Genomic DNA, 20,625 nt, shown 5'->3' with positions numbered 1-20,625 from the left:
TTCGTCGAGTAGAGAGGCATTTGAAAGTTATTTATTTGTCGCACTAGCGCAGCCAGAAATACCATCTGAAGTTTTTTTTTTTTGGATCAAAACAGCCTTTCATATGCATAAACTATTGTATTGGAACTTGCATTTATGTTAAAACCAATGGTTCTGGGGGTGTTTACCCTCCTCCCCCCTCGCTGCGCCACTGATTTGTTGACTTCAATCTTATCACTTCCGAGATGCTTAGTTTTGAGGATATTGTAGTTCAAATTGATGCTAAAGCAGATGAAAATAATAATGATAATAATAATACTGAAAGCGACGACGACAAATCTTTTGCATTCGAATTTTTTATTTGCTCGTTAAACTGATCACGCAACTTTTCTTTATTTCCAGAAGTCTTTGAAAGATTCTTCCACCAAACAATGGATGAGCTTCCTCAACTGAATGGCACGTACGCAAACACGACGGAGGAAGATGTGGACATTGATGGCCACTTGTTCCATGCCATAACCACGCTCATTAAAGACCGGGCTAAAAATGAGACACTCTACATTGAGACCCTTTCTTCACTACCGAATTCAAACGTGTCTGAAGTATGAAACTCATATTTTTTTCTTTCAAAGCATAATTTTTGCAATACTCCTTTTAGAATACATTAAAATGGAGAAAAAATGTTTTTTCCCCCTTTAGACTTTAATGGCAGCTGTATGGTAACCCTTTTTACACACGCGTCATATTATGTAATATTTCACATATACTATACTAGGCTTTTCTACACTATATGACCAAAAGTATTGGGACACAGAAAACTCTACGTGTTATGAGCCGAAAACCTTGAAATAAAATTTGTATTTTTGAAAGAAATGCTTATATCTCCGTGAGTATGAGAGATATTTTCACGAAAATATAAATATAAATTCTACATAGTTCGTAAACCTATTTCTAAAATTTATAGCTTATTCTCAGCTATTTACAATGATGAATGATCAAAAAATAATTTTTGTTTTCTCAATTTATTGCTGGTCTAATAAATATAAAGCAGGCTATTTTTAATTGGAAAATGACAGCTGGAGTATAGGTACCTTTTATGTGAAAAAAAAAAAAAAAAAAAAAAACCTACAGAGCAATTGCTATCTTATTTCTCCAGAAATAAGCAAAAATGTGAAATTTTAAAAGTGTCCCAATACTTTTGGTCATACAGTGTATATAATGTATTTCTAATTGCATGACAGGATTCGGACCCATATCCCCTTTAAAGTTGGCTCATTGCAGACAGGTAGTATCTCCAATCCTTCCACTGTTGAAAATACTATTTCTTTTTTTGAAAGCTGCTTTTGGAATATAGTATGTTAACCTCACTGCTGCACTTTTCAGTAGCTTTTATCATCATTTGGAACTTAATCATTTCTCTTTCGTCATTAATTTCAAAAACAAGTCGAAGTTGCAGGGAATCAAGTCTGGAGACATGAGGAATTTAGGAAACGAGTTAGTTTCTAGTGGAAGTTTTCAAAATTTAAAACAACTTGGAAAGCATTCCGTTTGAAGAGTAGATAAATTCAGAAAATGAATGACGTATAGCAGCATACCTTTACAAAAGAAAAAGTCTCAGAAAAACTTTTAGTAGTGAAAGGTTCGTTGGTCTCATGGGCATCCATATGCAAAATTTTAAGGGGGGAGCTCAGATATTTTTTCTATGGTTTAGCAGGATATTTTCCCCATAGCAACCGATTTCAGTGCAGATTAGAATCAGTAAAATTTGACATTTTTTATAACTTATTCATTAACGGACGGAGAAGAAATGTTTTTACATTCTTGCAAAGAAAAAAGTGCTAAACCAATGAAGTTCTCATATCTAAAGGGGGGGGGGAGCTTGAGCCCCACTACCCCCCCCCATATGGGTGCCTATGGTTGGTCTAAGTTTGTGGAGGCGCAAGGAACCTATTTTAGTGATATATTTTTCCTGGCCGAAGATCCTTCATTTATACTGTGGTTCCTTACTTACGTGGAACAAAATTGTACGTATTATTCATTGTAGCCAATAATTTTTCTTCAATGTTGATTGTTTACCTTAAATGCTGGCGTATGTACATATTAGTTGGTATTGGTTTTTGAACTATTTTAAGTTGTGTTAAGCAAGTTTTGTGTTGAAAAATAACATTTGCTTCAACATAGTTTGAACCTTGGAAGCGGTGAAAGCATTCATCTGTGAATTTCCAAAACGAAATATAATTATCCTACACAAATCAGCAATTTTTACCAATTAGATGGACCTAGCTTTTTTTTTTGTAAGAGTTCATTCATCATTTGTGTTTCAGTCGTTACGAAAATAGATATAAAAATGAGGAAAGATTTTGTACAGAATACAGCTCTAATAAAATCAATAGCAGATATGTACTCTTTTACGTTTCTGAGCAGGGCACTGATCTTTAATAAAAATAATGATACAATGATCGAGGCTTGTAAGGATATAGAGTTATGTTTATTTAGCTATATGAGCACACGCAGCTCGCTTATAGTCTGACTCTGATCAGGAAAGGCCTGACCTTGAGAGAGTTCATTTTTTCAAGAGTAGAAGAGGAAGAAAACGTTTGTAATGAGAAGGGTCACTACTTTTGCAGAGTTGGATGCCATTTCAGTACGTTGTTGGTAAAGAATCGCTCATTATTTCTTATTTGGATCTTGAATAGTACATAGCATTTTTCGAATGCACTTGGTGTATTTTCGAATAGATTTTTTCCCAGCTCACTGTGTACAGGCGCGTTTTTTCTCATATCGGTTTTCCTTACCTCTATTTTATCAAAGGGCACCGTTCAATCTCAATCCTTCGCCCGTCGGAATTTGTCGTATCAGAGACAAACAATTAAACACCTGTACCTCAAACCGTAACGCATAAAAATAAAGTTTTTCTTCCGATTTTAAGATAACAGTCAAGAAAGTAGGGTTTTAATGTGTACTGGGCCTCTTAAGTGCCAAGAAACGGAAAGATGCTATAGAGACAGTCTTCTGTACTTTCATCTGTCCCCAGGGGCACCCCGAACTTAAATTTTTGGAGGGTGGAAATTCGCCGAGTATAACTCCAAGTTTTGCTGAATGACAAACATACGTACATCTTATGAAAAGGAATATTGGAGCATTTGAAAATTGCAATATTTCAGTTATGTCTCCAGATTAGCTGAATGAGGAAAGTTTTTAGGAGATCGAGTTGATCTTCCTTTGAAGCTCTCAAGACAATCGATTTCGAAGGACTAAGACAAAAATAAATAAATAAATAAAATAAAATAAGAAAAAAGGTAGGGTAGACCGGGGCACGTTTACGCTGATTTTTTTCAATGAATTTTCTAAATTTTAAGTTTTAACTTAGGAAATTTTCGACATTGCGGTTTGATGAAGCAGATAATGGAGTCAAAATTCGTATATTCAATTGTTGCTCAGTTTTCATTTCTGACCTTAAAAAAAAAAAGATTTTTGAGTCCAAATCGACTGCGTAAACTTGCCCCGGACACGCATACTTATTTTGACACCTAACTAGGTTCTGTTAGTGTTTTGAACATAGTTAAAATAAAGCAAATTTATTACAGACTGAATAATGTATAAAGTAATAGTTGAATAGGCATGAAGACAGCACTACAATGTTGTAAGCTATAAGGTACGATTTTGTCATTCAATTAAAAATTAAATGGTGGTTTTCAAAACTAAATAGGCTGAAAATACTAAAAGGTTTTGAGACAGTTCGGAGCAGAAAAAAACATCAAGGCACGTTTAAAAGTAAGACACTAGGGCCGTTTCCATGGACACTTTCGACCCCGAAAAAACCTGCCTTTCACCGCATTCCGGTTATTTGCGGGGAAAATGCGGAATTTTTCTCCTCCTGCTTACTTCTGGAGTGAAAGCGGAGGCTTTACCCAGAATGCATTACGCGAAACAAGTTCGTCTACTGGCCGCAAGGATGCTGGGTAAAAACCGCTTTCTCTGGTACAATGGAAAACCTCTTTTTACATGGAAAACGGGGAATTTTTCAAACGGTTTTTTGCGGAGCCAGAGCGGGAATTAACCGGGTCGAAAAGTGTGTTGTGAACGCGGCTAAGTAAGAACATGCGTATAAAGGTGCCCAGACGTCAACGCGTAAACTTGCCCCGTCTCCAAGTTCGAATTAATTTTTAACGTGCAAAAAATTTAATAACATTTCAGTTCATACAAATACAATTCTCAAAAAAGAATAAAATTCTGCTGTTGTTTATATATTCAGGGGCGGACTGGCTACCTTTGGCCCGGTCGACAAAATCACATTTTGGCCCACCATTGTGAATTAAAAAAATAGTATACTGCTTCTATGTGAGCAAAACTACATTTTGGCCCTATTGCCACCATATTTCAAAGCTTAAATAGTTATGCCAGGTTAGAGACACATACGAAACGATAAGAACTCAAATTGAAAAAAAGGAAAAAAAAAACAATACTTGGTCCTCAAAATACTTCAAGTTTTCAATCTGTATTTAAATTGCATACATATATGGTACTTAACAACACCATTCTACGGAAAAACGAACAATTTGTCAAGAGCATGACAGCTCATATATTTCATTAAAAATAACAATTTAAAAGGGTAATGAACAAAATTTTCGTGCTTAAGGAATCGCAAACGTACATGAAATTTCTTAAGAAAAAAAAAAAATTTGTTCATTACATTGTAAAATCATTTTTTTTTTGATAAAATAGATGAGCTTTCGCGTGCGGGACAAAATTGCGGTTTTTTCGTGGAATGGTTCAAAAAGGTTGAACTGTAAAATTTGGGCATTGAAGTAAAGAAATTAATTTCCCTTAAGCGTCGAGCAAGCGAGATAGTTTTGCTGAACAGGAAGCTATACTGTCAATCCCTTTATCATAGTCGTTATTTAATAATCGCTTGACATGAATCAGAATGTTGTCTGCAAGAGGATCTTGTTCAATGCTTGAACGTAAGCGATTTTTTTTTCTTCAATTAATTTATTCTGAGGATAAGAAGCGAATTTCGCCTTTTTAAGAATAGAATCGAAATTCCCTACTTTTCTCTCAAGTTCTAAAATTACGGTGTGAATTTTCTTGGTGATTGTCAAGTAGCTGTAGTAATTCGTTTCAAAACTAATCGATAATTTGTTGATTGTGGCTGACAGCAGAACAATGACTAATATGCGTTTTGAAACACCAAAACAAAGTAATGTTGCAAATGTTTGAAATTTTCATCGAATCTTCGAATAAATACATAGTTTTGTGAAGTGAATGTTTTGGTGGAAAATAAGTTAAATTATAAAGCGCGCTGCTTTATTTTCAGTTCGGGGAAAGTTGGGCAAAACCATACCTTAAAGCTTCGAAGCGAAATTAAAAACATTTAGAGATATTACTAGGATAAAAAGTTAGTAGCTGTAGTAATGTTTCAAAACTAATAGACAATTTGTTGATTGTGGATGAGAGCAGAACAGTGACTAACATGAGTTTTGTAACACCAAAACAAACTAAAGGTTGCAAAATAGCTTCGAATTGAAATTAGAAACATTTAGAGATATTACTAGGATAAAAACTAGTCAACATACTTTCTAATACATTTGAGAGGAAATATTCTGAGTTTTTAGAAGTCTTAGTGTATGCGGTTATTTCACTATTGATTTTTTGTGAATCTTTGAAAATGACGATTTTGTAACATGGGTAGGGCAAAACCATCATTTCTCCAACTATAACCTTTAGGGCTATATTTGTCGTGGGCAGGTAAAGAGCAGTCACAGCAAATTTTGATTTTTTTTCCCCTCTATTGTACGTTAGCTTTATTGTACAAGCTTGCGTATTTGGTTTCCGCTGGAAAAAAAATTGATTTGAATTTTGTCATCTTAAATTCAAATTATGTTTTTCGCAATCACGAGTGTGTTTGTGTATGTAGGCGTGTGTGTTTGTGGTGCAGGGGGGGGGTATGTGTGTTTGTGTGTAGGGGGTATGTGTGTGTAGGCATGTGTGTTTGTGTCTGTGTGCAAGCATGAGTGTTGGTAGTTGTGTTTATGAGTGTTTGTGTGCGTGGGGGCGGGGTATGTGTGTGTGTGTAGGCATATGTGTTTGCGTCTGTGTGCAGGCATGAATGTGTGGGTAGTTGTGTGTATGTGTGTGTATGTGTTTGTGTATATGTGTAGGTGTATGTGTTTGTGTGTGTGTGTGTGTGAAGGTGTGTGTGCGCGTGTGTGTGTGTAGTTGTATATGCATGCGAGTGTGTGCAAGATATGGATGCAACCTGGAGGCGGTTTTCGCTATAGGAACAGCATCGTGAGGAGCTGGTCGACGGTGATGCTGCAGAGGGTATTGGCGGGAAAATAAAATGATAGCACATCAAAACAGTCAAATAAAGGCAATAAGCAATCGTGATTGCTCAAAAAAAAGAAAAGAAAAGAAGAGAAAAAAGAAACGTTTAACTCTAGCATTTTTCGATTATTAGTAGTGACTCCAACACGTGTTTCTTCGTCTGCCTCAAAAACTCATTTCTACAGATACTGCCGTTAAGATGCCCGCGGCAGTACTTGATCTCCGGAAAAATATGTAAAGTATGCAATTTAATAAATTTATTCAAATTCTTAGCTCTCCTTTGGGGTGCTGGCTTCATGATTATTTGTTTCCATTCAGAAAACGTTAATTATTTCTTTACTTAAACGTTAATTACCCTTGAGGATGCAGCATTTCACTAATTTGGGGTTTCAGTCAGGGGTGTCCCACGGGTTAGGGGATTTTGGCGCAAGTTGCGCCTTCAAAAAACGGGGGATTTTTTTTTAATTTTTAAATCTAATTTAAATTAAAAATAAATCAATAAATAAATTTATTTATTTTATTTTATTCTGTTCATATTTTATTTCATTTATTCATTTAGTTTGTGTGTGTGTGTGTATGTCTTGGCGTAGCACAGAACTTTTCAAATATAATAATTAAAAATAAATAAATAAATAAATAAAAATATTTTTAAAAAATAAATTAAATAAAAAATATTTTTAAAAAATCAATAAAATAAAGAAGGGAGCTAAAAAATTTTAAAAAGGGGAGAAAGAGTGTTGAGAAATTTTTTGGGGGGAAGGGAGAATTTGCGCCATTGAACCTGGGGGGGGGGGATTGGCACCCCTGGTTTCAGTTCATTTCCCTTTTATGTATGTATCAAGTTTGCTGTTTGATGAAAATTGCTTGAAAAAGGGGGAGGGGGTGCTCATTTCAGGCAATTTTTTGATATTCAAAGGATTCTCATGTACAGGGGCGTGCACAGAAAATTTGGTGCCCGTCACAAATGACTTTTACGAGCCCCCCTTCATCCTGTTTACTCCTACGTCCCTACATTTTCACTCCTCGTTTAAAAAATCTCGGACCCTCTTCAGGCTCGGAACTGGGCCAACAGGTGTCCCTCTCTGCACGCCCCGGATCATGTATAAACAGCCCAAAGCATAGCCCACGCATTTAAAGTAGGGTCGGGGGCGCTTTGTCTGATGGTGCAGGCCCCTTCAATTTTTGTTAATAGACGTACAAATATAAGTTTTTAATGTTCCTTTTTCATCCCGGGCCCTTTTACAGGCCGCGTCCGACCTCAATTTCTCTGGCCCCTCTCGTTTCTACAACGTGGGAGCCATGGCCCCCACTTCGCCCCAGGGCTCTAAAAATTAGAGAGGAAGTTGATAGCAGAGGAAAGCATTCGCACGTGTGAACTTCAGCTATTTACTTTGGTCCTTACTTAGGATGAAAAAAAAAACTGTTTAAAAAAACGCTTGTTTTACATAGAATAAACAAAATAAAGTTCTTTTTAAAAGTTATAACACTTTTTAAAATGTTAAGTGGGAACTTAAATGTATTATGTTCAATAACAAAATTGCTTGAAGTGGCCCTCTCGGCGGTTGGCCCAGTCGGGGATCCCCGACTAGCCGACCTGGCCAGTCCGCCCCTGTATATATTTGTTCTTTTTTAACTAAGTATTATTTATTTACGATAAGCTTCAAAACGTTCGACACAAAATTTACTCGACTCGGTAGAAAACAGATTATTCTTTCCGCATGCTATACCGAAGCTCGACTGATACTCAAAAACTTGTGAATATATTTGCTGGGGAGCAGCATCAATCTGTTATGAATGTTGGTACTCCAGCTGTAATTCGTTTTGAAAAAAGGGCACTGCGTAAACGTGCCACATGCGTGAACGTGTCCCGGTCTACCCTAACTAAAAAGTAGTTAAAAATTACTTTTCCTCATTATAAAGATTCTGAAAATGGTGCAATAAGATGCAGTGTTTAAGCCTATTAAAAAAGAATTTATAATTTTTAAAAACTATCATATTTTACTTAAAATTTAAAAATTTCCAAAATTGAAAAAAAATTGACAATATATTTTAAAGGACATTAAAAAAAAGTTGTTCTTCCCAAAAGTTTTTTTTTTCTTCTGAAACTTCAAATTTCATTTTCTGAGTATCGGCCATTTCAAATTTTTAGAAATTTACCATTAAACATGCAAGTTCAATTAAATATGCATACTTAATCAGATTTTCAAGTTAACTATTAACCCCATGAATATTTAGATATTTTATTTTATTTTACAAAGACCAAATCGGCACCTAAGTCATTAGTTCTATATTTAGATATCTAATACATATTTAAGAGACACATGTTATGACATAAACATTACTTCACAGCGATTGCCGCTTCCAAAACATTAATTTTAAGAAGATAGATCTTGAGATCTTTGATATTTTTGTTTCTACAAATACAGGTGGGAATACAGGAGTATGTAAGTATTCTAATGCTACGTGTCTGTTCCACTTAACGAGCAATTCCATGGTAACAACAGTCTAATCGTTCAGCGCCCCCCTCGCCAATCCCATGGCCATAAAAACCTCTCGTGCTCTCGAGGGAGAATGTGGAGCAGGTGTAACAATCACAGCAGGGAAAATGGCCTGAAAATTTTTTTAATATTCATTTAAATTGCTGTTATATGTTGCATATAACGGCAAGAATGAGATAAAGGTAGCTATTGCTTGTAAAATATATAATATTTTTAGTTACAAACAGCAAAATGCCGCCGTAACACATATCACCAGTGTTCTGACATTTCTTTATATTTATGCCTATTAACGAACAAAATATCAGATAAATCTTTATGAAAACAGTATATTTTATCTCATCAAAAAGAACTTCGTTGTAAAAATTTCCCTGCTAAGAAAACCTTTATCTTTTCCCTACAAAAAAGAAGGCCTTAATCCTGAACCCAAAAAACACTCAGCCTTAAAAAGTTATGATATCTAGTTTTCCCGCTAAGTATCTGTCAAACTACCATCCTCCCTGCATTCCTCTTTCATCCCAACTATTTTTCTATAACCTGTCCCCATTACTAACTCCTTACCAGTGAGGATAGATCCTTTAAACTGTTTTCAATCCTGTTTAACGGCTAACGGTTAGCTTTCGGCTCACTTTACAAAGCTTCCCGCCAAACAGCATTGAAAACAAGATTACGAAGATTACGAATCCATCGATACCTGGTTCGATGGTCAGTGCACTGTCGTTCGGGAGAAGAAACTTGGACATAGATAGATTGGACGTACATAGATGCACAGGTACATACATAGATACATAGGTACATACATAGATACATAGATACATACATAGATACATAGGTACGTACATAGATACATAGGTACATACATAGGTACATACATAGATACATACGCTCAGTTTTGAATTACTTAAGATAATTTTATTTCTTAAAAGAAATTGAAAAAAATGAATAAATCAGATACGAAATAACTGATATTTTTTCAGTAAAAAAAGTACAATGACAAACATTTTTTGGAATAGTTTTGAAAACTTTCGAAGGGGGTTTGAACCCTAAATATCTACTCATCAAATACGGTTTTGAGCTTATGAACAAATTGCTGCAATGCTCAACTTGGAATACATGGGCTGCATGCGACCCGCCAAGTTTTTCCAGCGAGCTAAAAAAAAAAAAGATAACATTAGCTTGGAAATGCCCACACACGTTATAGTTGTAATATTAAATCTTTTTCGTTTCTATGTCTTTTGAAAGTGTTACTTCAAAAATCGAGATAAAGCTAAATGTAAAGCGTCACAGAAATATCACTTTGTCCCGTTTTGATAACTAATAGATAAACCTAGTGGGCCACATAAAATGAGGAAAGGGGCATTGAAACGGAAATGATAAGAATTTACATTATGTCTGGTTTGTGATTCAATCGCATGATGATTTTGCCGGCCTAACTCTCTCTAGGTCATCAATTTGTTATCGGTCATTGACGTTTTTATCGGCTTCTAACATAATTTCCGCATTTGTAAGTTATTTTTTCAAAGGTTCATAATGAAGCCCGCCGTAAGGCTATATCAGTTAAGTAAGAAACTTGTGAGACCGAGCTCGTACTAGAGAGACGGTCGAACTAGAAATGCCATCATATCTAAAATACAAGCGTGTAAAAACATGCAATTATAATAATAATAGCAATAATAACAGTGGCGTCGCAAGGGGGAGGGCAGCGTCCGCCCTGGGTGTCATCCATCTGGGGAGTGAAACCCAATGTGGTATTCCAAGTTTTTGAAAAATATGAAACTAGAGTGCCTTTTTAAGACTACAAATTTGAAAATTTTCTGTGGGGGGGGGGGACCTTTCGGGGGTTCCCGCATTATGGAGGGATCCCCTCTCCCCCACCACACATCATGGAGTGAATATAATTCTTAGGAGTAGATACTTAGGAGTAGATCTAGAGGTGTCTTCCCTTTAAACCAAAAAACTGAAACCCGTAACCTTTCCCAGTGTTTGAGATACTTTTGAAATAAATAAGAAGCCATCAATTTAATACATCCCTTACTTTTTTGACTCGCGACAGCCCTGCACATACGCATCTAAGATAAATTACATAAAAAGCTTTCATGGTTTTTATTTGTCTTTTGCACACTAATCCACGAAAATTTAGAAATAACACAAATGTAGTCGTTCCTGAAAATTGTATGAATTTTATGCTTACATAAAATATTGATTTTTTTTTTCTTTTAATTAATTAATTTATTTATTTATTTTAGTTGTTGGTTGTATTTCGTTTGTGAGGGGGGGGGGATACCACAATTTACAGTCCCGGGTAATGTGGTGTCACCCCATGCTAGATACGCCACTGAATAATAATAATAACAATAATAAAAAATAGCAATAGTAATAAAAATAATAATAGAGTAGTAGCAATAAAAATAATTATAATAATAGTGGTTTTTAAAAAAAGTTTTCAAAACAGACTGAACAAGCGAGCGAGAACCAAAAGAGAACAATAACTTTTCTTTCATGTCTGTACAAGGGCCAAATGTTACTTTAATAGCTTTTTTCTTTTTTACTATTCTTGAAAATGAAATGTGATGGTTTTTTAATTGATATTTCATGTAGCGACATCATTTTCTTATCATTACATCGATGACGTTATGAATTATTTTTAACTATGACACTTATAACACTCCTTTCATTAAATGAACCCTCCGAAACCTGATGCTGGATCTGCCTTTGATTTCTATTAATCAATTAAAAATGGTTTCAGGTGAAAATTTTAATTACCTATCCTAAAGCAATAACTTGACCTGGTCGTTTTTCATAAGCTTTACTTATTAAATTTTAGGATCACTATTTAAAGAGTCTTTAGTTGAGATTTTAAAATTCAGGTAAGTTTGCTTTTAATTTTAGGGGGCGATTGATTTCAAACCTGCCTAGGGGCGGTGTTTAGCTAAATTCGGCTCCAATCAAATCGCATATCAGTCAGCAGGGAACGATTAACTAAAAGTGAGACCCTAGGCCCACAATAATTTGGAGGCCCCCTGAAGACTCTATGGCGGAATGCAGTGGTTGATTTACAGGTTTGGGGCCCTTCGAAACGCATTTTTGGGGGCCTCATTGTGTATCACAGAGCTTTATGTCAATCATTCATCATGTGCATTTATGAATCCCCTTCGGGGGGCTCCCTCATAATTGTGACATGGTAAATTCACAACTGGCAGAATGAATTAAAATTTTCCTTTAAGGAAATTTTTTCCAATGAAAAGGTCATTTTTTTTATTATTTTAAAAAATACATATATTTTGCAAAAAAAAAAAAAAAAAGGAATGCTATGCACAGTTTTTAAGAAATTTGGGGCTCCTTTGGAAGATGGTGCCTAAGGCCTAGTTGGCCTGTGTGGTAATCACGGCCCGTCAGTCAGCTTAAAATGGGCAGTTTCAATGAGCACTAGCTCATTTTTAAATGATGGCGTAGAACACGTACGTAAAAGGAATCCATTAGAGAAAAAGCTTTAAAAACCTAAATTTTGAACGCAATAAGAAATAGCGAATTGTGAACAAGTTTCAGATTGTAATCGCACCGAATAAAGTAATTGGTAAGGGACAAAGGGAGGAAAGAGTGAGCTTACAAATCTTGAAGCAACTATAACAAGTCACGTGATGTGTTAAGAATTGGGAGGAATCAGATTTATTGCACTCGTTTCACGTAAAACACGTCTCCCATTCGTCGTAGTTGGACGATGTGACTTGGGATTTTTGCCTCGGAGTTTCTTTCGCCAATTATTGGACTTGCTTCCTCCAGTTACTAATTCCTACTCTAAAAATGAAGAACAGAACATTACTGGGATAAAACGAATTTCGGAACTCTAGCCTAGGTTGTCTGTAGAAAGAATGTGTGTATAAAAAGCTGCTAGTGTCAGATTCGTGATAATGGATACTAAGAGAACAAAAAATTGCAATCGAACTACCCTGGGTCGGAAAAATCAGGATAGAATTTTTCAAAATGTATCTGTCCTGGAAGCTGCACCAACACACTGTGTGTTGGTCACAGAAAGTGAAATAATGGAGTTGTTTCCTTAAGTCAAAAGTACTACTTTTAGTCACTGAAATTGATAGAATGAGTAAAAAAAAATAACATGGACCCAGAAAATACTTTTATTTTCCCAACAGTTATTTTTTAATTAATTTTTTAAAGTGTCTGATTTTACAAACAAGGCGTGGTCTTAATGACGTCACAAATGATGCATTTTGGCGCATCTTTCTACAGCGTTTCCACGTTATGATAATCAAGTAGCGAATTAAATACTGCGCTCTACGCTTGCTATCAACCATATCGTTGCTAATGCACGTGAGCAAAGATTGGAATTAAACATTTTGCTCTGTGAATGGCAACGCTGAATGGCATTTCATCATTTGTGATGTTATCGGCAGAAATATAAACAATAAAAGCGCACCGATTTGAGTATTTTTTTTTAATATTAAACTTAAGCAAATTATTTAAAAAATTACAGATCCTACGGTTTTAAACATGCTCTTTCAGAAAAAAAAACTTTTAAATTTTTGGAAACTACTCCATTGTGAACACGATCCACAATTATTTCACTTTCGCTGCTGGTAGTGATTTTTTTTTTTTTTTTTTTGTTCTTATAGTACCTTTGCGCCCCCCTCCCAATTTCCATAATGTGGTTTATTAATGTGTAGGTTGTTTTTCCCCTCGTTCCTACTCATCATTATAATATTTTCGTTTTCTCACCTACTAGAGTTGTTTGTTATAATGCATTCAATAGAGAAAAATATTATCCTGCTGCCAAATATTCACCCTTCGGGTATACATACCCACAGTACTCATCCTGCACAACAAAGAAAAATGTTTAGTCTTACGTAGGGGAGACCGAGGTTAGTTGTTACAATTTCTTTCAATATATTTTACGCTAAAATATTTCAATTATTTACACGCGTGAAACTTTAAAATGTATCTAGATTGTTTAACATTCATAACATATTTTTAAAAAAATGATTAGAAGCCACTACTCCAAAATATTTCAAGTTTTTTGAATAGATGTAGATTGTAACAACTTATCCCACCACGGGGCATGTTGTTACAGTATATGGGGTTAGTTGTTCCATGAGATATATTTTAGTAATGAAATGAACTGTACACATTTTCTGGTTTATTCTGTTAGATTTTAAAAATTCTTAACCACGTTAAAAATCAAAACCTTTTTGACTTTACAAATTTACTTCATTAATGACTTACTCTAACAAACTATCATCATCATTATCATTGCCCGCGAATTACAATTTTCACAAGCATATAATTTATCAAACGTAGCACATTGGTCATTTGCCCATTTGTCACCAAAACGACATTGAAGCCGTTTGGTTGGTTTTTTGGATTCTGAGTACGGTTTAGAGCACTCTATGCAGAACCAGTCTTCATCATCTTCATCCGAGGATGCACTGCTTGGACGCACCTTTTTTTTTTTTTTTGCCTTTGTGTCTGTTGATCTCTTTTCTGTTAGACACAATTTCCTTTTTACAGATTTTTGTTTCCCAGCTTCGGCTTGCAAAACATTTTTTACTGGTAAATCTGTTAAAGTAGCGCTAACTTATGGTTTCCGCTTACGAATTGTCTTCACTTCTGCACTACCTGCAGCGTTGGAGAAAGACCTATACATTCGAAGAATACATTATTTATTATTATTATCATTGTTGCAATTATTATTATTATTTATTCAACCATACATATTAACAACAAATTAATCATAGAATGAAAGAGATCAGAATTATTATTATTATTATTATTATTACCATCGTCATCCAACTACAGTACTTTATATGAATTAAATCATGCAATAACACAGATCAGTAATACTGCTTACCACTACTAGCATTTTTCATCTTACTGCAGAATCTCTTTAGTGTCATAAAATTCATCGGCTTCCTTTCGTAATGAACTACCTGCAATTATTTCTTTAGCCACATCTAGGTATGTTTCTTTAGGTGTTTTGCCCCTGTCCGTCTTGTTTTTATAGTCCCCCGCCATATCACATTAAAAAAGAAAACATAATATTAAATTAAAACTTGCATGGGGCACGTTGTTACTTGTAACAACTAACTAACCCCATCAAAATTGTAACAACTTGTCCCATACGACGCCAATTTAATTCTTGGAACATATTACTAATATTATATCTTTGTACAAAACTTTTAAATATGTTAGCACTTACCTAAAAATGTAGGCTTTCACATGGTATAGAAATAAATTCGTTATCTGCAACGGCTTCGCCAGAAATAGAAAGATAACAGCGGAAAGAAAAATTACTTCCATACTCAAAAAACCGTTTTCCTTGAGCACTCTTCATGCTACTGGCTGCAAGCACTCCAGTGATTGTCAGAGAATGCAGGTGGGTGAAGTGGCGTAGCTAGGGAGGGGCGGAGGGGGTGGTCCGCCCCAGGCGGCACTTTTTTGGGGGGGGGCGGCAATTTCACACTTTTGATGCGAAAAAAATTAACGCATTTTCCATGTAGGGAAGTCATGCTTTTGATCTATTACTGGAGGCAAAAAAGAAAAAAAAAAAGATCTCTGAATTGTAAGGTTTTATTACAACTTTGATAATAAAATTACATTAATACAAAACATGTGTTTTTCTTGTGGATATCTCAGCACTATTGTTTGTTTTTTCTTTTCCTTCGTCTGAAGCTACAAACTGGGGGAGGTGGTAGTGTAAAGTCAAGGGACCATATTTTTTTTTCTTTTTGCTGTTAAGGTTAACTATTACGGGGGAAACAATAAATTTCATAACCTTTCGTTATATGATGAAGCTACCACTTGATTTTAAGTAAGTTTCGAGAAAACGACCGTATCTAAAAAAAAAACACTTTTTTTAAAAGAAAGGTGACATCAAGGGCAAAAGGAGGCCTCAAATGGTGGGCAATTTCTTTCTCATTTTCAGAATAGCATTAAAAGTTTCAACAATTGCTTTGATTGGTCATTGACTACAAAACTTTTACTAAGACAGAATGGATTTGATGTTCATTTTATAAAAAAAAAATTATTCACGACTCCAATAATATTTGCTTCTACTACTGCACTATATCAACTAATTCCTTTATACAATGAGTTTCACATTTAGTCATTCGTTGCAAGGGAGGTTTTTAATTAGTAACAAGAAGTTCTGTCTAGAACTAGACGAGCCTACTTTCCCGTATGCCCATACTACTTTCTAGTACCTGATCAATATACTCAAAAATAGCTGAAATCGCGAATTTTTTCAAACATATTTTTAAAATACTTTAGGCTGATTTCTAGGAATAAAAAAAAAAAAAAAAAAAAAAAAGCAGCAGCAATTTTTAAACAAAGCAGCTAATACACTTTTTTCCAATAAAAAAATCTTTAACAGCTTTCAAAACGAAAAAATTATAATTAAAATTCATAAGCTCATTAAAATAAATACATCATATCAAAATAATAAAAATATCGTTTCTTTTTCCCCTGTTGCCAAAAACAATTTTTTAAATGAATTAATGCACTTACCAAAATAAATAAAAACAATAAAATGTCAACTTAAAGAAATAATTTTCATTGTCAAAAAAAAAAAAAAAAAAAAAAAAAATCGTCTGCGCATATCTTTATGTAGACACATAAATGACTTCGAGTTTATTCGCCGAAAACTGAATACCTAAATTAAAACTTTAGCGTAAAAATAAAAACAAGTCAGATCAACAATAATTATTTCACAGTCAAAACCATAGCTGCGGAGTCGGAGTCAGAGTCAATCTCATTTTGAGATAAAGGAGACGGAGTCGAATATCTAAGAATCGGAGTCAGTCATTTGTACTCCGTGTATAAATTTTTGCCAAGGCTACGAAGTCAGAGTCGAAGTCGGGGAGTCGGAGTCCGATTAATTGTCGGGCACAGGAGTCGGAGTCGGATTCAAGTGCCCCTAAATTCTCGGAGTCGAAGTCTGGAGTTTGGCGTCAAGAGCTATTTCCAACAAAATTTGTTTGAAGTAAATCCGCCTTCAAGTACGGAATCTACATTGACTTTCAGTTTCCCCGTAGGCGCCAATGTTAAGGGATTTGAACTGTTCAAAATTGAACGGAAAATTGTTCAAATCAAAAAAAAAATTTTACATACAAGTTTTTCATCAAACGCTTTTTCCTACAAAGTTTGTTTGAAGTAAATTCGCCTCACAGTTCGGAATTGCCTTGAATTTCCCCGTAGGCGCTAATGTTAAGTTTTTTTAAACTGTTCAAAATTGAACAAAAAATGGTTCAAATCAAAAAGTGAAATATAGGAATGAGTTGTCCTCGCCGAGATCTTTCGAACAAAAAAAAGTTTGTTCGAATCGGACGATTCATTCAAAAGTTATTAGGGGGGGACAGACAGACCGACAGACATTTTTCCCCATCTCAATACCCTACTTTCCAATTTTTAATTTTTCAATATTTATTTAATTATTTTATTTATTTTTGACTTTTTTTTTTGTTTTTTGCGATATTTTTATGATGCATTAAGCCTTCTTTCATGCTTTTTTCTTCTTTTTCTGACTTTTACTGGGAAAGTAGGCTAAAAATGATCTCTAGGCGAATCCTTTCATGTTTCGACCTCTATTAGTGAAAAAGAGAATCATCCAAATTTAGTCTCGAAACATTTCCAGGGGATAACGCCCATCAAATCCCTTCACATCTCATCTTTTAGCCTAATATTGATTATTGAGTTTTTATAACTTCAATGTCAACAAATTCCCGAGGGCAGTTAATCACTGACCCTTTCTGTATAAATTTAGGACATCAACTTCGAACTTTAAAATCCCCATCTCATCCAATTTCTTCAGATTTTTCACGAAATTACCTAATGTCATAACAGTTGGCTACAAATTTCGTTTTTAGAAATTTATGAAGGAAGACCGCAAATTCTTTTTTACTCAATAGTGAATAGCCTAAAATGAGTAAAGTTTCGAAAAAGATTTCGAGTGAGAAACCTCCCTCCGAACTCTCTCTCATAACATTGTCCGTCAAACAACGGCTGAAGTCGCGGTTTTAGTACGTTATTTTCAAAACGTTTCCAGGGGAGACAAAAAAACCACCTGACTTCCCAACACTTTTGGAATCATTTGGAAACTTATGCCGTCAAAGATAGCTTATAATTGCGTTTTTGAAACTTCGAAATCGAAAAATTTCCACAGAGCTCCTGAATGTTCCTTATTCTCTTTAACGTCATCAAAGATAGACTAAAATTGATTTCAAGTTTGGAAATACTTCTGGAGGAAAATCCAGTCTTTGTTGGATTTAGGGTACCCTTACACCACTAGATACAGACTACAATTACATGTTTTTCAATTTTGTTGAAAAGCTTTCCGGACAGCGCCCCCGAACCTTTCCAAATATCTTCACGTTCGTTATATATGGCGTTATCCAAAAATAGCCTATAATTGCTTTTTTAGCACTTCAGTTTCGGAAAATTTCCTTGAGAAGTTCCGACCCCCTAACATCAACAAAGAATGCATAGAACTAATTTTAATTTTGAAAACAAAAGAAAAATTTGGAGGGAACTCCATCTTTCCTATAAGCGTTACTAAAAATTGCTTAAAATTCCGAATTTTGACTTAACTTTTGGAATGATTCGGTGGGGCTCTGAATTACTTTTTTTTTCTTCTGCAAAAAAAGAAAAAGAAGGAAAAAAAGCTTTTTTTCCTGTTTATTAAAATCTTATCAAAATACTTTTGACTCTTTAATGTGTCAACTATTTTTCCCCCTAATGGGGCTACGGTAGAGGTAGTGCCTTTTATAAACATAGTGCGATCCCACGGCATAGCAAACCACTCTTTCACAGAGCACCACTTTCGGTGGGATGTCATTGCCATGAGAATTTCGACGCGCAGTTTCCCCACTAGATGAAGTCACCTGGGCTCAGTTTGATGCGAAACAGCACTAGGAATTTAATTTTGTCAAGAGATATTCCATGCCAAACGAGTACTCGAAGGATCTTTTACATGCCGCATAATCATACGACATGGACGCTGTCGATTTTTTGCAACTTGAAAATCCACCGCAGAGAGCCAGGACCGAACCTGCGCCTTTGGGCGTAAGAGACCAGCGTCCAACCACTACACCGCTCTTTCGGCATGTGTGTCAATTGTTTCCCAATAAAAAGGGAGGCAAATTGAGGAACCGCCCCGGGCGGCAGAAAGTCTAGCTACGCCACTGGTGAGTGCTATCATATACTGCAAGAAAAGTCAGTTTCTCCTGATTCGAATATAACAACTTACCCCGTGTAGCAACTAAGCTCAGTCTCCCCTACTTTTTTGCGATAAAATTGGCGGGGGGGGGATGGAGGGGGGCATTATAAGCAATTATGATGTTTTAAAACTACAAATAGCAATTAATTTCTCTGCGTTTGAGAAAAAATATCTGAAATTTATATTTAAAACTATTTATAATATTAAAACAGCACGTATTTGATTACGAATCCACGATCTGTTTTTTTACAGGTTTTGAAAGAAGAAAATTAGTAAAAGGTGTTTTTACATGCAACTTGAAAGACTTTTTCCAAAGATGTGAAATGTGTTCGATTACTCAGTTAGTTTGATTGTTTATTTTTTTAATGTTACTTTAGAAATTTAATGACAACATGTGTTATGTATTCCTTTTGATGTTTTTCTCAATTATTTTGTAATAAAAATATTTTTCCTATTTAAAAAAATGTAAAGCATTTACACAAATACACGTATCACTATTAATCCACGTAATTTGGAATTACAGAGCAAAAACATAGCTCACTTGGTTTGACAAAATTTCTGAGTTATTATTTTTTTTAAGTTTGAAGTGTTTAAATCTGAATACTAACGTCTTATTGAAATACGAAAGCAGTGGCGCAGCCACGGGAGGGGTTTTGGGGCTAAAACCCCTCACAGATCACAAGCACATTCATTTCCTCTGCTAAAACCAAGAGAAAAAAGCAAGATTTGAGCTTTTCCAAGCGGAATAGGTTTCAGGCGCAGCCACGGGAGGGGTTTTGGGGCTAAAACCCCTCACAGGTCACAAGCACATTCATTTCCTCTGCTAAAACCGAGAGAAAAAAGCAAGATTTGAGCTTTTCCAAGCGGAATAGGTTTCAACAAAATATCTTAGTACTGCTTTTAATGATCGGGAAGCAGTCAGAAATTACTTTTCAATTCGTAAATTTTCAAGTTGTATTTCATAATGAGCACCCTACGTTTCCACTGGTATCAGATATCTAAAATGGCGTCAATAAAGCTCTACGGGGTATCATGGTCCCTCACCACTTCCATCACTGCTAGAGATGTAAAATTTCCGGAAATTTTGAAGTGGTGGAAAAAAAACCGGTTTTTTTCGGGAAATTTTGGAAAAGATGGAAATTTTGATTTCTTTATGAATAAAATTATGGTTTCTTAATAGCTCTGTGTTTCTTGGAACATATAAAGGGTTAAGCATTAAAAAATATATGCTATTCACACATCTTCTTTTTCTGCTTGACAGCAATACACATAAAGGTAAGATTAATTAGAAAAAAAAAAAACCTTTTTGTTTTATAACTAAGAGCTTTCATGGTCAAACACCAGAAATAAGTCCAGTCGTCATTGAACCATTAATATAGGGTAATGTGTGTCTAATCATAAAAATGACATTTTATATTTTAGATTGCATTTGAAACTTGAAATATTAATTGATATTTTCGACTTTCAAACATGATTTTTTTTTTTTTTTTTTTGTAAGAAAAAATAATACAATGTTACTGTCTGAAAATAAAAGCTATTGAGTTTTGATTTTTTCCCACCCAGTCTAAGTTCAAATAAAAACTAAATTGGTTTTTCTTAAGC

At 34.9% G+C, this 20,625-nt stretch overlaps 1 protein-coding gene across 2 annotated transcripts in view; it reads left to right on the top strand.

Moving 5' to 3' along the window:
- LOC129217443 (nucleolin-like) overlaps nt 1-19,477 on the top strand; it is a 79,603-nt gene extending 60,126 nt beyond the window's left edge. For both annotated transcript variants that reach the window (XM_054851743.1, XM_054851742.1), the window contains exons 6-7: nt 382-581; nt 19,276-19,477. In XM_054851743.1, coding sequence (XP_054707718.1) covers nt 382-581; nt 19,276-19,296 — 221 coding nt within the window. In that variant the 3' untranslated portion in view covers nt 19,297-19,477. The remainder of the gene's footprint in view (nt 1-381; nt 582-19,275) is intronic.
- The last annotated feature ends 1,148 nt before the right edge of the window (nt 19,478-20,625 follow it).

Source organism: Uloborus diversus, chromosome 2 (assembly GCF_026930045.1).
Source record: "Uloborus diversus isolate 005 chromosome 2, Udiv.v.3.1, whole genome shotgun sequence".
NCBI classification, from domain to species: domain Eukaryota; kingdom Metazoa; phylum Arthropoda; class Arachnida; order Araneae; family Uloboridae; genus Uloborus; species Uloborus diversus.
Note: the sequence above shows the minus strand (reverse complement) of the source record. Positions and strands in the feature narration are given on the sequence as shown.